The 22,239-nt window shown below is 41.5% G+C and overlaps 1 protein-coding gene across 1 annotated transcript in view; it reads left to right on the top strand.

Moving 5' to 3' along the window:
- MORC1 (MORC family CW-type zinc finger 1) overlaps positions 1-22,239 on the top strand; it is a 156,077-nt gene that overhangs the window by 111,134 nt on the left and 22,704 nt on the right. The window contains exons 18-22 of the mRNA XM_034665385.1: positions 541-606; positions 1,540-1,785; positions 5,863-5,970; positions 19,182-19,251; positions 21,389-21,455. Coding sequence (XP_034521276.1) covers positions 541-606; positions 1,540-1,785; positions 5,863-5,970; positions 19,182-19,251; positions 21,389-21,455 — 557 coding nt within the window. The remainder of the gene's footprint in view (positions 1-540; positions 607-1,539; positions 1,786-5,862; positions 5,971-19,181; positions 19,252-21,388; positions 21,456-22,239) is intronic.

Here is a 22,239-nt window from a genome sequence, read left to right as displayed (position 1 = left end):
CATCACATCAAAATATTAGCTTGAAAGGTACTTCTTTTTGAGGGAGAGCAAACGCTTCCTCTCTCTCTAGCTGTGCCTGTGAGCACAAGCAGCATCCAAGCATTAGGCACACCATTGAGGCCAGTCTACCCTCAAAAGTCCCTTGAAGCTCCGGCCCCGAGCTCTGAACTAGACAGAGCTATTGCTGAAGGTCAGGTTTCATTCCAGATGCTGGGACCTGCAAATGGGGGGCAAAGGGTCTCCAGAGAAAGCAGACAGGGGCCGTGGAGGCATGTTTGATACAGCGGTTCCTTGAAATTGCTCCTGAGACATCTGTTCTGTAATGCTTTGACAACCATTGCATTCTCTTGTGTTACCTGGTCACCACTCGTTGGAACATTGTCACGGTATATCTAAACTACAATGGACCCCTTAAAAAATTATCAGTGAGGGTGCGCAATCTTGAAACTCCTTTAAGAAGTGAAGATTATTGAAGTATTGTAATATTCCAATTGAAAGTTATTTTTACTTACATTTATCTAATGATTTTTTTCCATAAAGCCTCAGTTTATACCAACAAGTAGGATCACTGAGTTCACTACTCCGTGTCAAACTTCAGCATCTAAGGTGAGTAAGTAAAGTAGGATTTAGCCATTTGTGTCATGTTTCCCATATGAAGGGTAAGACTTTATCAAGGGCTAAATGTCACCACGGTTAATGAGGTTCAGAGATTAAAGCACTAACATATTTTTAACTTCCATTATTTTTTTGTCTTATTTTACATGTTTATCAGGAAATCTTAGAAAATGAAGTAAATAAGAGATAAATAAGAAAATTTAAATCACCCATTGTCTTACTGTCTGCAGATAATGACAATTTTAAATATTTTAATATATTTTCCATATTTTCTATGTTTATGTATGTGTAAATATATATATGCAATCATATATAAAGAAGCATTGATTCAGTCTATATATATATATTTGCCTAGAAATATGTTGTATATGTAATTCCTACATTGTTTCTTGTGTTTCCTATATGTCCTATTACTTTATAGTCCTCAGATGTCTGTTACCTAAAATTTAAATTTTAGAATATTTTTATAGCCTTTAGGGCTTTTCAGTTAGACCAATCACACACGAACGTGTGCATGCACACACAGAAAACCCTACAATTTTAGTTATTCCTATTTCTAAACAGGCAGATGATAGGGTTGATACCCCCCAGCCGACCTGTAGCTAGATTACTGACATACATGCACCAGGGAACCAAAGGCAAGCAAACCTCTGCTGGGAGGAAGTCAGGAAGCATGTTCTCAGTCTGCAGTCTTCTGCCTCCTCAGAATTGGAAGATTTCTTGGCTCAGGCCAGCTCTGCTGAACCAAATTCTGAATGAGCCATTACAGTGGTATATATTTGCTAAAGCCTGTTTTCTATACTTCTGCTTTTTAAAGTGCTTATTAGTAATAAGTAACGCCTAATGTCATAAGGTTTTGAGGGAAATGATAATTATAAATAAGCTGGCTATCAACTAATGGATACATGTTGTTTGTTATTCCAGAAAAATACGAAAACTCAGAAAGTCAGACTTTGGGGCGATAACTTGAAGCAGGAGTCTCTTGCCTCCTTTGAGCCTTCTGTCAGCCACAGAGGCTGGAAGAGAAACACAGAAGGGACAGACCCTGATGTGGAGTATATCGCAGAGGCTAAAATTATGACGAAGTCTCCACAGAAGAAAGCGAAGCCTCAACAGCACAGACGTCCAGCCGCCCTGAGGGCAAACGTCAGCCGAGCCCAGGAGTCCCAGGTGTTTTTCTTTTCTTATCCACAAAATATACAGACATTCACTTACTCTGGAGATAGCACTGGGCAAAGGTTTTGCTTCATTTTCACGTTTTTAAAGCACTCTAATTATAGCATACGCATTGTCATCTGAGTTTCCAGGACAGGGTCCCAATTTCTATTTTTTATTCTCTCTTCTCTTTTGGAGGAAAAGTCAGAAGGCTAATATCAGCACATCAGTGCAGTGTGTGATGCTTATCAACTGAAGGGCTCCAAAGAACGCCTGCATGGGAAAAGGATTTAAAATCTGTATTTGAGAGACACATACTCATCTAGGATGAGCCTGTAATCTTGAGGATTCTGTACTCAATGCTTTAGAGCAAAAATGCTTAGCCAAATTTTACAATAGGTACTTACCCCGGTAGTCGAGGTTCTGGAAAAATGGGATATAATCTTGATAATACAATTAAGTGATAAGATTGATTTTAACATATGTTCTACCCCACAATTTCCAAATGAGTTTGTTTCTTTTAAAAGAAGCACTGCACTTTCATTCTTACAATATTATTCTTATTTAATTCCTTTTTGAGAGCTTGCTCTCAGATTTAGCGTTTAATAATAAGAAACCTACGTTTGAGTGGTCATTTTAACCCTGTGCCAGATTCAGTGGTAGGTGATGACAGACAATACCTCACCACCGTTTAAAATCTTTTGTAAGCTGAAATGCATTGCCTAGTTTATCTGCCTTGTTCATTAAATTTGATTTCTAATGCCTTTGTATTGTTTCCCAAAATAAAATTCACCCTTGAAGGGTAGAGATGAGCCACCAGAGAAAATATTCAAATAAATTGCCATAGGCTCTGAAAGCAGTAAACTAGTTTGATCAGCAAATAGCTACTGAACTTTGCCCTGTGTAAAGATACTGTGTTAAGCATTGTGGGAGACATGATATTTTAGGCATGGTTCTTTCAAAAGGAATTATTCTGAACAATGGTTACACTGTAAAAATATCTCACACGTTCTTTTGTAAAATCTTTGGCAAATGGTGTATGGACTCTTGTAGAAAATCTTCAGTGACAGAAACTTATTACCTCCTAAGGTAGCCTTTCTCATTCCATTTTTGGGTAGCTCATTCTCTTAAAACATTTCAAGTCCCACTCCCTGTAATTTTGAAGTTTGGGCCCTAAATCTTTCTTCAAGACTACAGAAAAAGAAAAACTGTCTATAATCGACGGAATTATTTGTTAAAATTACTTTGAAATATACACATACAAGTTCATATATTCAAAAGATAGTTAATCTTTGCTGTGTCTAAATACTGCATGTGTGTAATATAAAAAATAGTTGCATCATTTTCTCGTCATATCTCCTTTAACCCTGATTTCCACTCATTAACTGGGCAACTTCAAGATTTGGGATTTGTTGGCATATTTTATGAGTAGGTTGTATGCTCTAAAAACATATAAGTGATTGAGAAGTTGAAGTGTGCCTAGGTGTTAAAATTACACATTTTTAGACTTCCACTATAAAGATTCACTTAGTGTGTGTGTGTATAAAATCGTCTATTATGTGCCATTCAGTATGCTAGCCAGCTACAGGGGATTTAACCGTGAGCAAATCCACATACAGTCCCTACTCACATTAAACTTACATGGAGGCAGACAATCTAATAATTAGACAAATGTAAACTGCTACTTGGCAGCTTTTAATGACTTGGTAGCATGAATACTTATAATAAGGGATTTGACCCTGCCTGGGAAGACTGAATGGGGAAAAGTGATGAAAAATCCTGAAAAAGCAATGACTGAATTTTTAGGATTGAATTCCAGTTAAATTGGTAAAAAGAGAGGAAGAGCATTTCCAAACAATGCAGACATATGCTAAAGAAGGGTGCTGTGAACACAGAGTACCTTAGGAAGACAAGGAAACTCTATGGAAAGGGGCTTTGGTGTGAGATGTGTAGGAAGTGACCAGAACCATGCAGGTCCTATAGGCTTTGACAAGGGGTTTTGCATTTGTCTTAGAAGCAATGGGACACCATTGAAGGGAAGTGGTGTGATCAGGTCTCCCTTTAGAAAAGATTGTTGGCTGAGTATGGAAGCCTGTAGTGAATGTGGGCAGAGCAGTCAGGGGGCTATTAACGGCGTCTCCTGGGGAAACGCTGGCCACTTGGACTGGGGTGATGACAGCCAAGCAGAGAGGAGTGAGTGCATTTGTTGCTTGTGTATTTGTCTTGAGTAGGAGACACTGACCCGTGTTGGCGATGTATTGGGTATAGAAGGTGAAGCAGAGGGAAATGGCAAGGACTATAGAATTTCTGACTCTTGCACCTGGTTGGATGGTAGTTCCATTCTTTGAAATAGAGAATCCTAGAAGGTGGGTTGGCCTATGAGGGGAAATCAGTTTTTGTAGTTTGAGACCTCGAAGAGGACATGCCGAATGAGGAATAAGGGTAAGAAGAGAAGAAAGATTGGACAGAAGCCTGAGGGATTTTACCATCTCATGGCTAGCTGTCATGGTAAGTGTGCCTGGGTGATGGTGAAGGAATGGCCGGGCAGGAAGAGGACAAACCAGGTGCTTGCTTCCTCATTAAAGCCAAGAAGGGGAAAATGTCAGTTCAGGGAGAGTTAGAGAGACTACATTCTATTGAAAGGGTTAAAAAAGTCCATTTACTTAATGACTTAGTGGTAATAGGAATGATCTCAGGAAGAATTTTACTGTTTTTGTTGGAGTGAAGGGGATAGAAGCCAGATTAGAATGGACTGATTAGCAAGTGGAACGTGCAAGACATGGAGACAGGTTGTATGTCAGCTCTTGGAAACTCAAGATAATTTCACTGCAGAAGATATTCTATACAAAAATTTAGAATTGGGGCAGATAGATCAGGAGAAGACTCTGGAATTCCCTAACATTTGAAAAATGAGTTTAACCAAGTTTTAAACTGCAATTGAAACAACTTTCAATTACTTCAGGATTATTTGCAGTAAATTTCTGATAATCTGTCCAGTAAGCACACTGGGCATTTCCACTACCAGAGGAGGTGCAGGAAGTGTCATTAATTTTAACATTAGCCTAAGTAGATGGAATTAGGAAGGCAGATAGCTCTGCATCAATCTTATAATGTGCTCCAAAAGCTTAATGACAATGGCTCTGGAATTAGCTGATGTTTAGCTTAAATGTACCACAGTCCAGCTTTATTAACACAGGTAATTAATTGTTCTTCCTAGAGAATTGTTTTTATCACACCCTTGTGTTTCTCAGAAGATTCCACTTTCTTCATTGTAAACATTCCCCCCATCTCCTGAAAGCAGGGCTCCCTGTAAAAATAATATTCTTATTGTTTCCTACAGCTGCAGGTTTTAATTCCTTTTAATTTTCTCTCTGTGTCCTTTGTTAATTCATTCCACTGAACAAACATATGGTAAGCATTTATGATGGGCCAGGTACCAAGGACTCAGAGATTGACACAGTTCTTGGTCTTGAGAAGCTGACAGTTCACTGGTAACCATTCCAATCAAAGGAGACCTTTCCCTGCGTTGTACATTTTTCATACCGGCTGTTTCCCCTCTTTTCAAGTATGAGGACATCTTTTAAAAAGATGACGCAGACATCTCACGTAATACCAGGCATGCCTAGTATCTATTGATTAAGGACCACGTAAGATAAAGCCATCATAGATATTTTGAAACGAATGTGTATCTTATGTCCCCACAGCAACATCTACCTAAATTTTAAGAACAACGTGTATATCCACATGAGATGTTATTTATTCAGTGTATGAGCGGTAATTCATGGAGATCATTTGCAAAATGCTACCAGCCCTTTGATTCACTACTGAGGCCCATGGTCTGCAGCACTCATTTCACACATAATTTGCCTTATGATGCTCTTATTTTATTGTTGTGTATTGTTATTTAACTTTTAGAAGTGCTTATCTAAATCATATACTTCTTGAGGGCAAAGATCGGAAATTGAATTTCCTGTTTATCCTACAGACGTTTGCTTCTGTACAGAACTGAATAGAGGCTGAATAAATGCAGTTTAATACATCCCAGTGATTGCTGCTAACCCTTGTATATTTTCTGTTAATATCTTGCCATAGGCCTCTTCTTTGGAAATGAATAGGAAGCAGAGTCAAAACCTTGTGCAGGAATGTAAGGCTTTGACGGAAGTTGAAACCAGCAATGACTATTGTCCGGATATAATCCTGGTGAGATAAATATCATAGGCTAAATGACACCTTGATATTGATTCACATTCATGAAGATTAGAGAAATTCAAGAAGCATGTCATATTAGTACCTGAAAGTAACTGAAACAGTTAATTGAATAACCAAGTTTTTAGGTGAGGAAACAAGACTCAGAAAAATCTGTTACATATCCAAGGCTATGGAAACTAGTGAAAATAGAACTGTGACTTGTATGTCCTGACCCCTAATCTATGCTTTTCATCTGAGTTGTCAGGGTGAGAAAGCTTTACTAGTATGCAAATCCATATAAATGATACATATAACTTGAAGGTCATCGTGAAACCTGCCTGCCCAAATCCAAAGCATATGACCCTTTCCGCAATCATAACACAGATCCCCACCAGAAAGTGTAATTCTCAACTGACTTATGTTAGGCCACTGCCAAAAGCCCTAGAGAAGTCTGTTCAAGAAATACAGATGCATTTCTGTTTATTCCCCCTAGATTATGTATCCCTGATTCTAACTTTGGTATCACTATCAAAGACCTTTGTATCTGACTATCCTGTAGATCCCAGCAGACTCGCTTTGCCTCACTGATGCAAAAGTGAAAGAAAGCCTTTGCTATTTAGGAGGAATTGACTCACGGACTGGCCATGTGAGGAACACTGCGTCTGTAAAGCCATGTTAAAGACATTGTCCATTATACTGTTTAGTGTTCTTTGCACTGTAGTTTAAAAGTTCATTTAGACATTAGAATTTAATGTCAGGAAAAAATCTATTTGGTGCTTCCTTTATTAGAATATGAATTGTATTGCTCATTACAGAGAGCTCTTTTCTTACTTTGATCGCCAAGAAGCTTATAGCTAAACTTTAAATAAGAATAACTAGACGGTTGCTGTTTGTTGACATGATAATATAAGGGAGAGTATTTAGAAAGGGGCCTGGCCTTGCCTTGGTGGCTCAGTCAGTTAAGTGTCAGACTCTTGATTTGGCTCAGGTCATGATCTCGGGGTGGTGAGATCGAGCTCTGTGTCATGCTCCATGCTGGGTGTGGAGCCTGCTTAAGACCCTTTCTTTCTGCCCCCTCCCTAGTGCACAAGCACATTCTCTCTCCCCGCCCCAGCCGCTTCTCAAAAAAAGGGGGGAGGCCTCGTCTCATTATACCTGTCTTTAGGTAAGATATCTCAAAATGCTATTTGGAACTGTGGATTAGGGTATGTCTTCTGACTTCAGCCTAACTTCTGTGCCCGTCAGCAGAAAATCACTGAAGAAAGTACACAGTATAACAATAATGGAGGTTTTAATTTAAAATTTTTTTCATGAAGGAATATTTCAAACATAATACCATCAACTCCTCTGTGCCCATTTCCCAGCTCCACAGTGACCAACTCATGGCCGGTCTTGTCTCATTCTCATCCACATTCCCTCCCTGCACCCTTACTCCCTGGCATCACATCGCTTCCTCTATAAACCGTCATGGCGTTAAGAGACCATCTGAAGGGATTTTGAAAAGGTCTAGGAGTCATTTGTGAAAGGGAGCAGGAAAAACCTTCATACTGACAAAAAATCCGGGAAGAAAGGAAACACCAAAGTATTTTTCAAAAGGAAAAGAGTCAAAATTTAATTGGCAACCAGAAAGAAAGAGGAGGTACAACTAGTGTTGTAGAGAACATGGTGTTGCTGCACCTGTCAGCTGTAGGAGTCACCACCTGCTTTCCAGAATCCTGTCAGCGTGTTTTTCACGTAGCCATCCCTCTGTCACTTCCCTAAGTTTTGCATAGAGCTTTTAGTGAGTACTTTTTCATAAATTAGGTATGACATTTATATTAAAATTGTTGTCTTTTTATGTAATATTTCTCAAGTTTTATGTTACTCGTGTATGTATGGGGGGTAGGATTTATTTGTGCCTCATTGATCCTAGCAGGAAGTCTGTTCTTAAACTCAGGGTGCCTGATGTATTTAGATAACTATGAATCATCCACAGATGCACATTAATTTCTGTGTTTGGCTGTAGTTGCAGTAATTCCAGTAGGAAGTAATTCCTTCTGAATATTTGTCTGTACTTTCTTAAACTCAGAAATTAAAAAATGATTCTTCTTAACCCCCGGACTTCTACCTGGTTCTCTTCTCCCTGTAGTACTTCTGTGTGTGTGTGTGTGTGTGTGTGTGTGTGTGTGTGTGCATGCGTTTTAATTCTGACTCCGTCCCTGTCTCATTTAAAGAAGGAAGGCACTCAGGGCTAACAGTACTGCGAGAGGTTGTCACTTAGAGAAGAAAAATTAGCTACTACACAGGACACTTCTCATCCCCTTGCAACCAGGTGGTTTTTATTATTTTGGTGAATTTACTGGGGTCCAGGGCCTTATTTTCAAGTGTAATAGGCTTAGAAATATAGGTTCAGCACATCAAAGAAAGCCCATCTCACAGGGATGATTTTACATTATCCAAACTGATGAAACTATTGTATAATATCATAATAGCAGTTGGGTCATTTGAAAGATAAATACAGCCTCTGTCCAGTTGGAAGGCACGTGCTGACTTGCACTGTGCATTCTCTCCCTTTATGCCGATCTGCATGGGCTGGCCAATTACGGTCTGACAGTTGGCTGGTGAGTTATGTGCCTGAATATTGAAAAGGTTTCTAGCTAAGACAGGCTGCCCTGTCGACCTTCCCCAAAGCAGGACAGTGACGATGTTACCCATGTGACTGACTATACCACTAAAGGGACACTGGCCCAGCACCCAGGCCCTGTTCCTCCTGTGCTTCTAGGAGTATAACTTTCTCATGCTATATGGAGAACAAGTCCGTTCTGGTAAGTGCCTTCTTCCCTTTGCTGCGTCTGTCCATCTGCCTTTTGAGGAAATTTTTTTTTTATGGTAGCATACTTCATTTTTCTCTCTTCCAAGTTCCAGGCACACCTCACTCGGGCTGTCCTACTGACAGTTGTGCAACTTCGCCCGAAATGATGAGAGTATTGGTGGCTTTTCCAATCTCTCTCGATTTGACCACTGCTGATGACTGCCGCCCTATTATCCTTCATTCTTCCAGAGCATCTCGTCTGCTGCGGCTTAGGGTTACAGCAGTTTGACCTGTTTTCCTAAGTTCCCCCTCCCCTCGCTCCACCTCATCCTTGACTGAATGTTCTTCATATTCTTTTCTCTTCAGGACCTATGGTCTATGGAAACTTTTTTTTAAGAAAACATATTCTTTGTTGTATTTCTTTTCTCGTTGAGATAACACTCATTTTCTACATTTGTAGGGTTTGTCTTTTTGTTCTACGCCGTGTCTCACACTTAACATGCTTCCAGATTGTCCATGTGGCATCGGGCTTCATTTTCCTTTTCTCCAGTTGCTTCGGATCACAGAGCTTGCTGGTGTCGCCTGTGTGGCCTTTTTTTTCCCTTCTTGATATTAATTTATGCCTGGCCTTCTGGCCAGCGCGGTCCATTCATTTTCAAAGTCCTTGCAATGAGAGTGTTCTTGGTAAGACCTTGCATGTCATTTGGCACCACGGAAGTCTCCAACTGGGACTCAGTTAAAACTCTGGGCATTTTCTAGAGATTAAAAAACTGTCATGAAAATAATGAGGAGCTTTTTAAGAACATCTTAAACCTCTTCAAAATGCTCTAGGTAGCCTCCCCGTTGGACCCTTGGAGACATTACGTGTGGAGCTAATCTGTCTGCACTGCAGCAAACTTCTTTCATTATTTTTCACGATCTCGTTAGCACGGGTACAGTTCCCTCCACCCCTTCAGGGGGACTGATGGGATCCAGATTTATTATCTCTGACCCTGTAACACTGTGTTCTGAAATTCCTCTGTGTGTGTACCTGTGTGCGTGTGTTTTAGTGGGGTTGAGCCTTTCCTCTTTCTTTGTGGCTGTGATGAAATTCAGATACTGTTTCACGTGTATTATCTCATCTAATTCTTCTTGTAACCTGAGGGGTAAATTCTCTTTTCATCCCCAATCTTACAGGGGAGGGAAGTAAACTCGCTCAGGGTCACACTGCAGGAAGTGGTCACCTTGAACCCTAGCTGTTCAGCTTGAGCTCCCACTTTCTTAACCATGTCTCCTTATGACTTCTCCCTTTATCTTCCATCTCCGTGCACTGTCCCCCGTGTCATCCAGCCCATTCCACACAGATGGTTGGAGTACACAGATGCACTTTACTCAGGGGTGAGGATTTTGAGGTACAAATGAATACCACATTGATTAATATTCAGCATTTTGGCTTAGACAGGTTTCCTCAATTCCATAGATGGGCCTTCTCCAGGCAAGAGTCTTGAATTCATTTTAAAAAATCAATCCATCCTCCTTGCCCACATCAAGCTAACTTCCCTTTAGCTCATTTCTCCCCTTATCCTAAATCTGACCTATCCAAGAAAGTTCTTTTCTGCTTAAGACCTGGCCCTTCTCTTTCCAGTCAGCCCAGAGTCACCTAGACATCATCAGGATCATTATCACGGGCCAGTTCCTGGAAAGAGGAATCTTCTCCTTGTTCAGGGTTACCACTTGTAGGAATGTGGTTGTGGTCATAACTTGACCACCAACCCCTTCCATGAACTGGTGTTACCTGACCTTTGACTTATTATTTTTCATCTTCCATGCTCAAAACGCATATTCTACCCTCTCTGATTCTGAACTCTTTCTGTCTCAGGCATTTCCAAACCCATGGGTAAAGTTCAAATTTGTCCCAGTTAACCCCAGATGGGAAGGAAGTAGAAAATCTTTTAGGTCACCCCCTACAGAAGCACCAGCCTCTGTCAGGGGGACCAGTGTCTGGGTGAAGGTTGTTCTGCTTTACTCAAGCATGGCCCTGTGTGGTACTGTTGTAATTAAGAGTTTGTCTAAGTTTGATTAAAAACTCGAGTGCACTGCTATGTGATATATTGGCAGTTCAACTTTAGGCAAAAATTTGGCATATGAGCTCCATACCACGTTGGTGCCCCTCAGGATCAAGCCAACTGATCAGCTGGCACTGAACCATGCTTCATAGAAGCAATAAAAATAAAAGCAAACCGAGGGACTAGATTACCAAGCATCCTAGAGAAGTGGTAACAGTCTCAAGTTATGTCGCCAGATGAGCCATAGGGAGAGACTGTACAGACTAGATGTCCTAGGGGGTCTGTCCTGAAAGGTGACTGGGAAAATCAGGTTGCCAGGCTACAGCAGATGGTCAGGAAAGCAAATGATCAATTTGAAGAAAGCTTCAAAATTCAGGAGCACCAGGGGAATAACATTACCAATGCCAACAGTAAGTCAGAGAAGCTGAGTGGGAATAATTTTCTGAGACTTGAGTCAGAGTGTTAAAGTACCAACTTCCTGTTGCCCATGTGCATGCTTTTATTCATCTTGGGGGAGAATGTGCTCCAAATTGGCATAAGGTATATTTTCTGACTCTGATATGAAACAGCATTTGCCTTCTTCCTAAATACTGGTATTTGTTATTTTTCCAAATTTTATAATAATCTTTTTTTCTTTTTCTGCTCTGAATATCAGTGGCAAACCCAGGTGAAAGACAGTGTAAGAACATCTGTCGTGGTTACTTCAAGTTGGGTTAGACCTGCTTACTTAATAACAAGGAACCCTACTACCTTTTTGATTGGCCTGCCTTGAGCCTTTTTTGCCCTCTGTGGTCATTTAGGCCTTTTTTTGGCTTCCACCTGGTCTCAAGAACAGATTGGCAGGTGGATTCCTTTCATTTTTCCCAATCTGCAGATATTTTTAAAATTTTGATGGCCAGATCATCATTGACAGGTATATTTTAAGCATTTGGCAGTGGAGTCTCTGTATTTACTATGAAAGTTAGAACCTCCAGAGTCTAGCCCAGAATGTGGCACATATGAACAAAACAATGAGTGGATAGAACCATCTTCCTGTCTCAGAATGAAGTCCTTTCCCAGTTACACCTCATTAGCTCTTTGGGGGCATCTTTCAGGAAAGTCATCAACCAGTTCTGACTCTCTAGGGCCACTGACAGGGCCTCCATGGTATGTCAGAAAAGCTGGGGGCCATCTGGAATAGCTGATGAGTCTCCAAGGTCTGGGTCTGTGCTCTGTGGTAGCCCAAGCCAAACCAAACCACAACACCCAGAAGCAAAAGCTACAAGCACCCAGTACTGTATGACAATGAAGTAAAGAGATGACTCGGTGACCCAAGAGCAGATGAAAAACGAAGGAAAGCAAGTAACCTGCATGGCCAGTCTGCTGTGACACCGCCCGCGGAGCAGCAGCGCGATTCAGGAGGACGAGGCACAGACAGGTTAGCTGTGAAAGAAAGCATGGGTGCAGGGGACGACCACAAAGTGTGCAGTCGCCCCAAAAAGCTGCAACCTTGTGTATTTATTGGCAGTAAACAATCAAAGACAAGGGGAGTCTCGTGACCCTAGTGAACAGTAGTACCTCACGGGGAAGGTCATGGGAGTAGATGATGTAACATTCAGCAAGTAAGGCCTGTTCTTAAACATGTTTCTATGGACCCAGCGGGCTATTGTCAAGAGCAATCAGGTTTCGGCTGGGTGGCGTTCGGCCCTTAGCTGACCAGGCGTTCCTGGCCGCTTGTTATCTGAGGGCACTGCGTTCCACACCGAGCAAGCCGGGTGTTCCCAACTGCTCATGCTTGGACGTTTACGCTAAAGCCCACAGGGTCACAAACATGTTTTCCTATTATATCCTTAGCATAAGCTCTTGGCCAGGGGCTGCTGCACCAGTCAGTCCCTAAATCAGCCGCATTCACCCTAAATCTGCACCATTTTTCCAACTCCTCTAATAGAAATTGTTTTTTAAGGGGAAACTGCAATGGTATTGCAAGAATGTGATTTCAGATGATCGAAGTTGCCTTAATTTCAAAAGCAGGCCATTTCTTAGTTTTCCTGGTTGATGATGTTACCATTGCCTCTGTATGAACTTGTGTAAGGCTGTGGTTGTTGCTGACAGTATCAGTAATCTCACCGGCAGAGCCAACTCCTTTACGAGATACAAACCAGAACTGCCCTAAGGGCTATGGAGGAAAGAATGTCTATACTCCCTCTCCACAGCATAATTCATCAGCTCACCAGCAGACTTACAGCAGACACAGGGACAGCGTGTGCTACAGCCCCTGACCCAAAGGAAGATCTCGTGAGCAGCTTACAAACCGGAATATTCAAGTGCCAGTGTGGGGACTACCAGCAACCGTGTACCAGTTAAGACAAGTGTATTGAATAATATATCAGAGATTCTGAGAGACACCACACACACACACACACACACACACACACACACACACACATATTATCCTTGCTCTAAAGGAACAGGAAAATTGGAAAAGAATTTTACAAAACCACATGTTAACATTATTTTACGGGAAGCTGACAGACTGTGCGCTCTGACAAACTGACCCAGGTTCACAGTAGGACCTACGTGCCACTTGTCAGTGGTATCAACTTGTGGTCTTCTGTTTTCTTACTTATTAAATGGAAATAATCATACCTACCCTCAAGGTTGTTATGAGAATTAATGTGATGATTTGCAACAGAATGAAAATAGTTATTTGTGTTATGAAAAACATTTTTAAACACCATTTTCTGTAATTCCGAAGAGGGCAAATTCAGCCTTTATTGGTTGGGCCAGGACATGGGAGTAAAGAATGAAAATTGAGAGACTGAAAATTGGTCTGTGGAAACAAAGGGAGAGCTGGAAGTGTGCATGTGACTCATTGGGGAAAGGAGAAGGGTCATCCTGGAAGCCAAAAAACATGGTGCTGAAGAATTGGAGAGGCTGGAGGGAGAAGTATGGGGTGAGAGGTGAGCAGGCAGCCAGCAGTCGAAGACGTAGAAATCGAGGTGCTTCATTGTGATTTGAAATAGATTTTTGCCTTATGTAACCACTTCTTCCATTTCTCAATACAGTTTTCAGTAAATTCTGTGTATTTATTAATGCTTTGTAGAGTTGGATTTGTTTTGGGGAGATGGACCCAAGTTTCGAATTCTGCTCTGAAGTATCATGCAAGAATCAAGGCTGCTGTAGGATCCCAGTCTTATCTGGGTTACATAGATAAGATGCTTGGCTATTAATGATAATAAAAATCTGTTGGTAATTTACTATTAATTGTTTTCAGAGAAAGGAACAAATCAGTATGGGCTGGAAAAGGACATCTTGGAAAGAGTAGGGCTTACACTTGTCTTGAAAGGTGAGAAACACAAGAGAAAAGGAGAGAGGCATACCATGTTAGAACTGTACGGGCCAAGATGTGGAAGCAAGAGTGTATGTAGTGCTTATAGGGAATTCTGAGGACAGCCTTCTGGTTATAGCAGGGTGTCTGTTAAGAAGTGCCGAGATTATGTTCATGTAACTTAGAATCACACTGAGAAGGGCTCTGGAAGACAGATTCAGAGTTTGTACTTGAGGCAGTCACCAGTCAGGACCTGTGGGAAGGTTTTGAGAAGGAACGTTTGATCGTGGAGATTTTGTTTAGGAAAATGAATCGGGTTGTGGTAATGCTGTTGTCCTGGATGGAGTAGAAGAAGAAAGACCCAAAAACCAAGTAGGATCTGCTGCCTAAAGATTGCAGTATCAGGTTGGCAAGGAAGACGGAGCCACTTGGAGGGAAGCAGAGCTGACACCGGAGAGGGGCACGGAAGACCAGGCAGGGAGAGCAGTTTGGAGATGGCAGCCAGGAACGGCAGGTTGTTGCAAGCAGGAAGAGAAGAGCCGACAAGCGACCCGAGTGGGCACACATGGGACTGAAAGTTTGAAGTTCCAGCAAAATGTGCAAGTGTCCAGAAGTCAGTTGGGAGCAAACTGGAGTAAAGGTGGAATGTTAGGGTTGGTGCTGCTGATTAGACCATTGTTTGCATAAGGGTGATGGTTGAACCCCTGAAATTTTAATAGGTTTATTGAAGGATCAAGTGTGGACAGAAAAATAAAGATCCCAGGAGATTTGGGACACAGAAGGTTACAGAAATCAAGGGAAGAAGGAGCGGCGAGAGACTTCTTCATGCTTCCCCAGCTCAGTAAATGGCACCACAGTTCACAGCTACTCAAGCCACAGCCTAGGAGGCGTCCCGAATTCCTCTCCTTCTTTCACACCCAGCACTCGACCTGTCAGCCAGTCCTGCCCAACCAACCTTTGAATGTATACCTGTGTTTCCTCAGCCACAGCTGCCACCCCAGGGAATTCACCATCTCTCGTCGGGGCTGTAGCAATAACCCTCTAAATGACCTCACTGCTTCTGTTGGTGTCCACAGCCTAAAAATCTGTTTCATCCAGAAGATAGGTCATGCCGTTCTCCTACTCAGAACCCTCCGATGGCTTCTGCTCACACTTGGAACAGAATTCAGTGTCCTTGCTGTGCCCTCCAAGGCCCTAAGTGACCTGGACTGACTTCTTTTGAGTTCTCATCTCCTACCACTCATCCCTTCTTTCACTTCACTGTAGCCACCCTGACCTTCCTTGGCCTCCAACACCTTGAGCTTAGTTCTGCTTCCCTGACTTTTCCTTTGCTGTTTGGAATGCCTGGATTCTACTCCCCCCAAGCCCCCAGCAGCACGCGTGTACAGTCAGGACTTTCTGTGATTCTGTGAGTGTACTGAGTATCAGTTTCTGTCATGGACACTGGCGATACAGCAAGAAGATAATAGACAATGCTCCCTGTCCTTGTGGGGCTTCTGTTCCAGGGGGGCAGCCAGACCCCAAACAAGACAAGTAAGTAAACTGTGTTGCAGGCGAGATGATGTCAAGTACTCAGGAGGAAAGGAAAGCAGAGGAAAGGGGTAGGAAGTGTCGGTGTTGGGTGTGGTGAGGGTGAGTGAGCACAGTTCTGTATAGGGTTGGCATGACAGGCCCGACTGAAGGATGTGTGAAGAAAAACTAGAAAAAAGTTAGAGGAACAAGTGAATCAACAGCAACAAACCAAAGACCTTGAGAGAAGAGGGCACCTGGCACGTTTGTGGAGAAGTGGGTCAAGAGGAGGAGACATGGAGGGTGTGGGGTGAGAACAGCGAGGCCCAGAGAGGTGGCTGGGCTCGGTGTGGGGACTCAGGCTGTTCTCAGTCTCTTACCTGTGTTATTTCTCTTCACAGAACTTAACGTTACCTGACATATCACATATCCATCTTTTTATTTACTTAACGTCTCTTTTTCCCTCACTAGAAAATAGGCTCCATAAAGGCAGGACTTTGTATTCCTTATCAGAACAGCCTCTGACCCATACTGGGATCTCAATTTTAGGGAATAAATTTACAGATGAGAGAGGAGAGCCTAGAACATAATGTTCACTGTGGAAAAGCGAAAACAGAAAGGACCTTTGAGTTTGGCAGGAAAGCGTTACTGGTCTGGTAGCCCTTTTGGGTCCTTGATAATACTAATGGCCTACAGAGGAGATAAAGGGGCAGAGAAATAGAAGGAAAGAAAGCAGGTAAAGTGATACCAACCAGTTCTTAAGCATCCTTAACAACAGCTGAATGAGAGAAGTGTTACACAGCTGGCTGTGGTGTGTTCCTCCCCCCAACTTATTTATGATTTATTTATCCTCTTAAATAGATACTTCACAAAATTGAGCATGTGGTATTATGTGAATCCATTGCATCCCTTGGAGAACTGACAAATCCCGCTCCACTCATTGTTCACATAATTTTAATTAAGGTATCTAAAACCGATGTTAAGACCTGACTATAATCTCATTGTGTGGGAGGTGTTATCTATTCCATGACTGAGGTAAAATCTTGGGAAAGAGATATCCCCAAACTGCAGAGTATGAAACACAGTTAAGCCTGAGAGACTGAAGAACTCTGCTGTAATGAGTGAGGTCATGTATGTGAAAGAGTGTTGTGAGCAGTGTCTAAATATACGAATAGTGTCATCGAAAAGACAGCTGTATGTCTTGTTGTCTCAGCTTGGAAAGGTGCAGCCCTTCAAAGCCACAAGTATATTGTGATAGAAGAGAGCATCCTGTGAACTCAGGTATTTAGTGTTATTTACAAGGGAATACCGTAGCTGTGACTTGTTTATCCAAAATCTTTTAAACGTCGCTATGCCCAAGAATAAAGAAAATACAGGAAAGGAAAAGAAGATCATCTCTCCTGCAATATAGATGGGAGAGCTTTGTGTAAGTACCATTTTTGGAGTGAGAGGACGCACTGACCCTCATGGAAACAGCCTTTATAAGGCATGGCTCAAAGCAGAGAACAAAGCAATAAAATGCAAAAACAATTAATTTCATGAGGCTGTGCTAGTAACACCACCAACAAAAGTTCTCTCTTGGGAGTGCTGTCATTTTGGTTAATCTTGGATGCTTCCATCCTGGCTGATTTTCATCACAAGGAAGAGTTACCAAAGAAAAGGAACACACTCTGAGCTGGATCACCCTGGATTACAACAAAGTGGCTGTAACTAAAGGCATTAAACAGCTCCTCTCGTCAGCTTATCTCGTGGTTGCTGTTAACTGCTGTGGGAAATAGTCTATGCTGCTTATAAACCGGCCAAAAAATATTTAGTTCAGAGTTAGAGGCACTTAAAAAGGCATGTAGATTTCTCATATGTATCAGCGTATTAGAAGAAAACTGTAAATTTTACGATACATCAGAGAGAAATAAGATGTACGTTGTAAGGTCATTTTGCAAAATGAACTTTAGAAAATATGTGCATTTTATTTACTTCTGGGGTAGGAATTTATTTACAGTATAAGTACAAAACTATTCTGAAATGGACAAAAGCAGCTTAGCATCAGTTTTTTTAAAAAAAGATTTTATTTATTTGAGAGAGAGAGCACACGAGCAGGGTGACTGGCAGAGGGAGAAGCAGACTCCCCACTGAGCTGGAAGCCCAATGTGGGACTCGATTCCAGGATCCTGAGATCGTGACCTGAGCCAAAGGCAGACGCTTAACCGAGTAAGCCACCCAGGTGTCCCAGCATCAGTTTATTTATTTTCCCCTACCTAACAAGACTTTTCTTGTTGTGGCTTTGAGTGAAACAGAAGCGGCAATGATGGACAGCCTCACAGGTCTTTTGTTGCTAGGCTACATGTGTGCCCATTTAACCTGCTTCGTGAAGGAGCACAGTTTCTAGAATGCCATGTAGACTATATGCCTGTGTTTCCTGGGAGGGCGGAGAGGAGGGGCGATAGCCTCTCTCCCCCATGTTTGTTTAGCAGGGCACAGAGGGCTTGAAAGGCGAAGGGTGTAGACACAGTGAACACAGCTCTGCGCCTTCCCCCAGGTCATAGAAGTGGGGAACATGACTGTGTCTCAGTGCATGTTCAAGGGTCTTCAGATCAAGGAGCCCCTGCCTTACCCCTGCCTTCTCCATTTCCATCTTTTACTGCCTGTTCCCTCACCTTCTCACAGATGTACAAAATACACGAAGGGAACATTCTAGGTCCATTTTCCTGAAGGGCATAAACTAACTCTCTTTCTCTCTCTCTGATCTAAAGAAGTACATTTCCAAAATTTAAGTTTGTGTGAGCCTTGTAAAATGGGTCTTCAGGCTTCCCAAAGCAATGGTGGGGACATGGCTTCTAGATGGCACACTCTACCCACCCCCCCCAGCTCTCTCAGTCCCCATTTCTGCCCACCCACCCCAGACATCACACACACACACACATACACCGTCACTCTCAGGTGCCACCAACCTTCTTGGCTCCTGCATTCAGCACATTAAGGCTCTATAACCCCTTTTAGGCAGATTTCCTGAGATTTTATCAAAAGACAAGGTGTCCCAAACTTGTCCCCTGGTTGGCCCTTGTGCACTCCCCATCCCCATCTTCTTCTCCATCATGCTTTGTGGCCTCAGGCCCCAGGCCGCAACCTCCCCAAGGTTTTCATTGCACTGATGTCAAGCTCATTCTCTATATGTCTGCTCTGTATCCACCATCGGGGTGATAAACCTTCTCAACACAGCTGAGGGTCCGTGGTTGCTCCTGGAGGATCAAATACTTGGCTTATTTGTTGGAGTCATTGTTACATCCTCATAAGATATGGGTTTTTAAAAATACCTGTACAAATACCGATGGATGTATAAAAATCCTGATAAATGGTAAAAGTAAATCTGATAATTATGATGTAACCATCCTTGAGACTCACACTAATATCATTTTCTACAATGCACATGATTGTCTCCCTCCATAACGTACTTCTGCATAGACTGTACTTCTGGCCTCTCTCTCTGATATGGGCACTGATACTCAGGTCATTTCGCAGCCTATGATATATCCTATATTTTTGTGCAGCTTTAAGTAAACAGCTTGTTTTTCAGGTTTTAGATAAAAGTGACACTGAGGTTTCATTGAAACAAGAAAAAAAGGAAGTTTCTCTTATGAAAAAAGGTAAAAAAAAAGTTCAGTTTACCTATATTAGTGGTGACAGAGTTGTTTTCAGTATGACATATGTGGCGTATCTAATGTGAGATATAGTTCAGAAGTTTGGTAGCAGTTTGGATTTTTGAAAGTTAAAGTGTGTTGTTCCAGAAGTGGGAAACACAATCTCCTGTGTTTTGGAGGAGCCAAGAGACACTCCCTTCCTAAGGAGAGTCCCCCCAGCACTGCCACACAGGGCCTGACATCTCCATCAGTAGACCTGGGCCACTATTTGTGTTGAATTCTGTTTAGAAATTTGCAGTAGATTGTTATGAGCTCTTTAATTCAGACTGTATTTTGAAAATTATAATGACAGTTCTTTATCTTCAATTATGTAGTCCTTTTCCTGCTTTTCATGATTCCCCTCAGACTAGTTCACCAAACACATCCATTAGTTCTTTTATCTCCATGGGACATCTTTTGTCTCAAGTGAGAGACTTGAAATTTTTTTAAAACTTAGAGTTGCCATGTTATAATATTCAATCCGAAAACAATTTCCCTGGATAGAGAAGCTGGAAGCAAACCAGACTCAGAAAATTGTGTTTTCTTAGTGTCCATTCATTATTATGACTAATCCCTTTATTATGTGTTATATTATTATTATTATTATGCCATTCCCTTTTTTGTTTTAATATTATACCATTAGGCCTGAGCTGCAAGCCCATCATCTTCATGGTGGTCCACTTATTCTGAAATAAGTTCTAAAGCCTTTCTTAGCCTCTTTCACAAGCCTCAGATCCTTTTGGCTTCATCATTCCCAGTCCTTGTATTGGTCCATGGCATCCCAGGAGTGCCAGGGTCAGTTTTATTTATTTATTTTCCCCTACCTACTCTGTGCTCAGTTTTGGTCATAAGCTCTCCCTTCATACTTCGTTGCTCAGGTAACCTAATCAGCCATTTATGCACATCTTTATATTTGAACCCATTAGTGAGGTCCCTAAGAAATCACAGTTTTTTATTTCTTAATTAGAATAATTTATGATTCCACAATCAGGATTTCTTTTGTAAGGCTCTCTTAATCTTAAAGCCAGTCTTTTATAGAAGCTTCAAAGTATTAACGTGATTTCAAGTACATGCCTGTTGGGTTTCCAAATCGTAATGGAAAAATTGTTAATACAATTTTGATCCTAAAATTAATATTTAATTTCAAATATTCATCCTGGGTTTGGAAAGAACAAATTGTGAAATAATTTCAAATGACTGTAATTATAGATTAGTTGGCCGTTGGGCTAAGAAAATTTCACTTTATATGCCAGCCAGTGAGTAAAACCAGTGGCGCCTGCAGTATACTTGGAAAACTTCTTCCTGTGTTTTCTCTTTTATATTAACTTAAAGGAGTCAGATCCTCAGCCATTCACCCACCATCTAAAACTTCCTTTGTTGCTGTGCTGTTGCACTTGGCCTTTGATGGCCCTAAACTTGTTGGCAAGGGTTTACTTGGTGGAATAAGATATTCGGACAATTACCACAATGAATTCTAGAGACAGGTGGAAGAAAGACACATTGACTTATTGTGTCTGCTGCCTCCAAGACACTCTTAAAACCAATCCAAGGAGTCAGAGCATTTCTGTTCATCTATGCACTGTAAACAAATCACTAACTTCTTTGAACATACAATAATGAGGTTCCCTCAGTGAGGTCGACTAGATGACTCCAGGTCTCTTCCTGCTTTAAAGTTTGACTCTCTACTAGAGACATGTTTGGGGTTGGGATCTGTTAGGATGTGTTTGAACCGGCACCTAAAATGGAATAGAGTGGGATTCTAGGGGGAAGACAGGAGGTTGTCTGGGCAGAGGCTGGTGAGAGAAAGGAACCCCAAGCAGTCACCCCGTGCATACCGGTCACAGGTTATAAGCATCATGAAAAAGAACTTACAAAAAAACAAGTTACAAAGGCTCTTGGATTATTATGTACACCATCTACACTTTATTAAAAGGTTATTATAAAGTTGCATAAAGAACATATTGATGCGTTTTTACAAGAGGATATTTGGAATACAAAGCCAAATTATCTATAAGTAGTTAATAAACTGCCGACGCTTCTTTCAGTTCACTTTATTGTGTGATCATCAAAATGTGATTGTCTTCATTTTATCTGTCTTTTGAAGAAAAACAGGAGCCGTGCAGTGATACTCCAGAAATAAAGAGAAACTCTTCATTACCTAACCAGGAAAGGTGAGTGTACTGCAATTATACAAATTCCAAGTGAGTACAATTATACTGTTGCAAAGTAATTATCAATGTTTAAATACAAGAAGAAAGATAATAATAGCAACAAGCAAAGGCAATTAAGAATGGGACCACATTTACAAAGGAGACAAGAAAGAATAGCATACAGCTAGGTTTCTTACCTTTTTTCCCCAAACCTTTTTATTTTCTTTTGTGAGGATTTGGGGATAATGAAATGGAACAGGCTTAACTTCCTACTCACAGCGAGCAACTAATTCAAATTAATGTAGTCAAAGAACTGAAAATGTCACATGTGTATAAGGTGTGAATATGCAATCAGGTTCCTGTTTTTTTGTATGGCTCATTATCTTACTATACGTATATATGATTATGATAATCATTGCATGCTAGAATTTTCTTGACCTGAGACTTTTGTCACTTTTAATATAAAATCAGATGAATATTTTGGATGCCCAGTAAAACAGAATGTTTTCAAGGAAGCAAACTCTTACCCTCACTTAGACAAACTTGTCAAAGGTGCTTTCGAGGCATTTAGACCCAGTGTCTGTGAATCCAAATCTTGGGCTCTTTCTGCATAGGAGCACATTGAATTGAATGTCAGAAAAAAAACAGAGAGGAGTTTTATTTTCTGCACTTCCTGGCAGGAGTCCCTCTGATACTCAGATCCCCTCACCCCACTGTTCTACTCAGAAGCCTTTCATGGCCCCATCGCTTGCAAGATAAGTTAAACTCCTTAGCACAGCACAAGTCCCCTTCACTCCTGGCTCTT

Source organism: Ailuropoda melanoleuca, chromosome 1 (genome assembly GCF_002007445.2).
Source record: "Ailuropoda melanoleuca isolate Jingjing chromosome 1, ASM200744v2, whole genome shotgun sequence".
Classification (NCBI taxonomy): Eukaryota; Metazoa; Chordata; class Mammalia; order Carnivora; family Ursidae; genus Ailuropoda; species Ailuropoda melanoleuca.
This window is presented reverse-complemented; position numbering and strand designations above follow the sequence as displayed.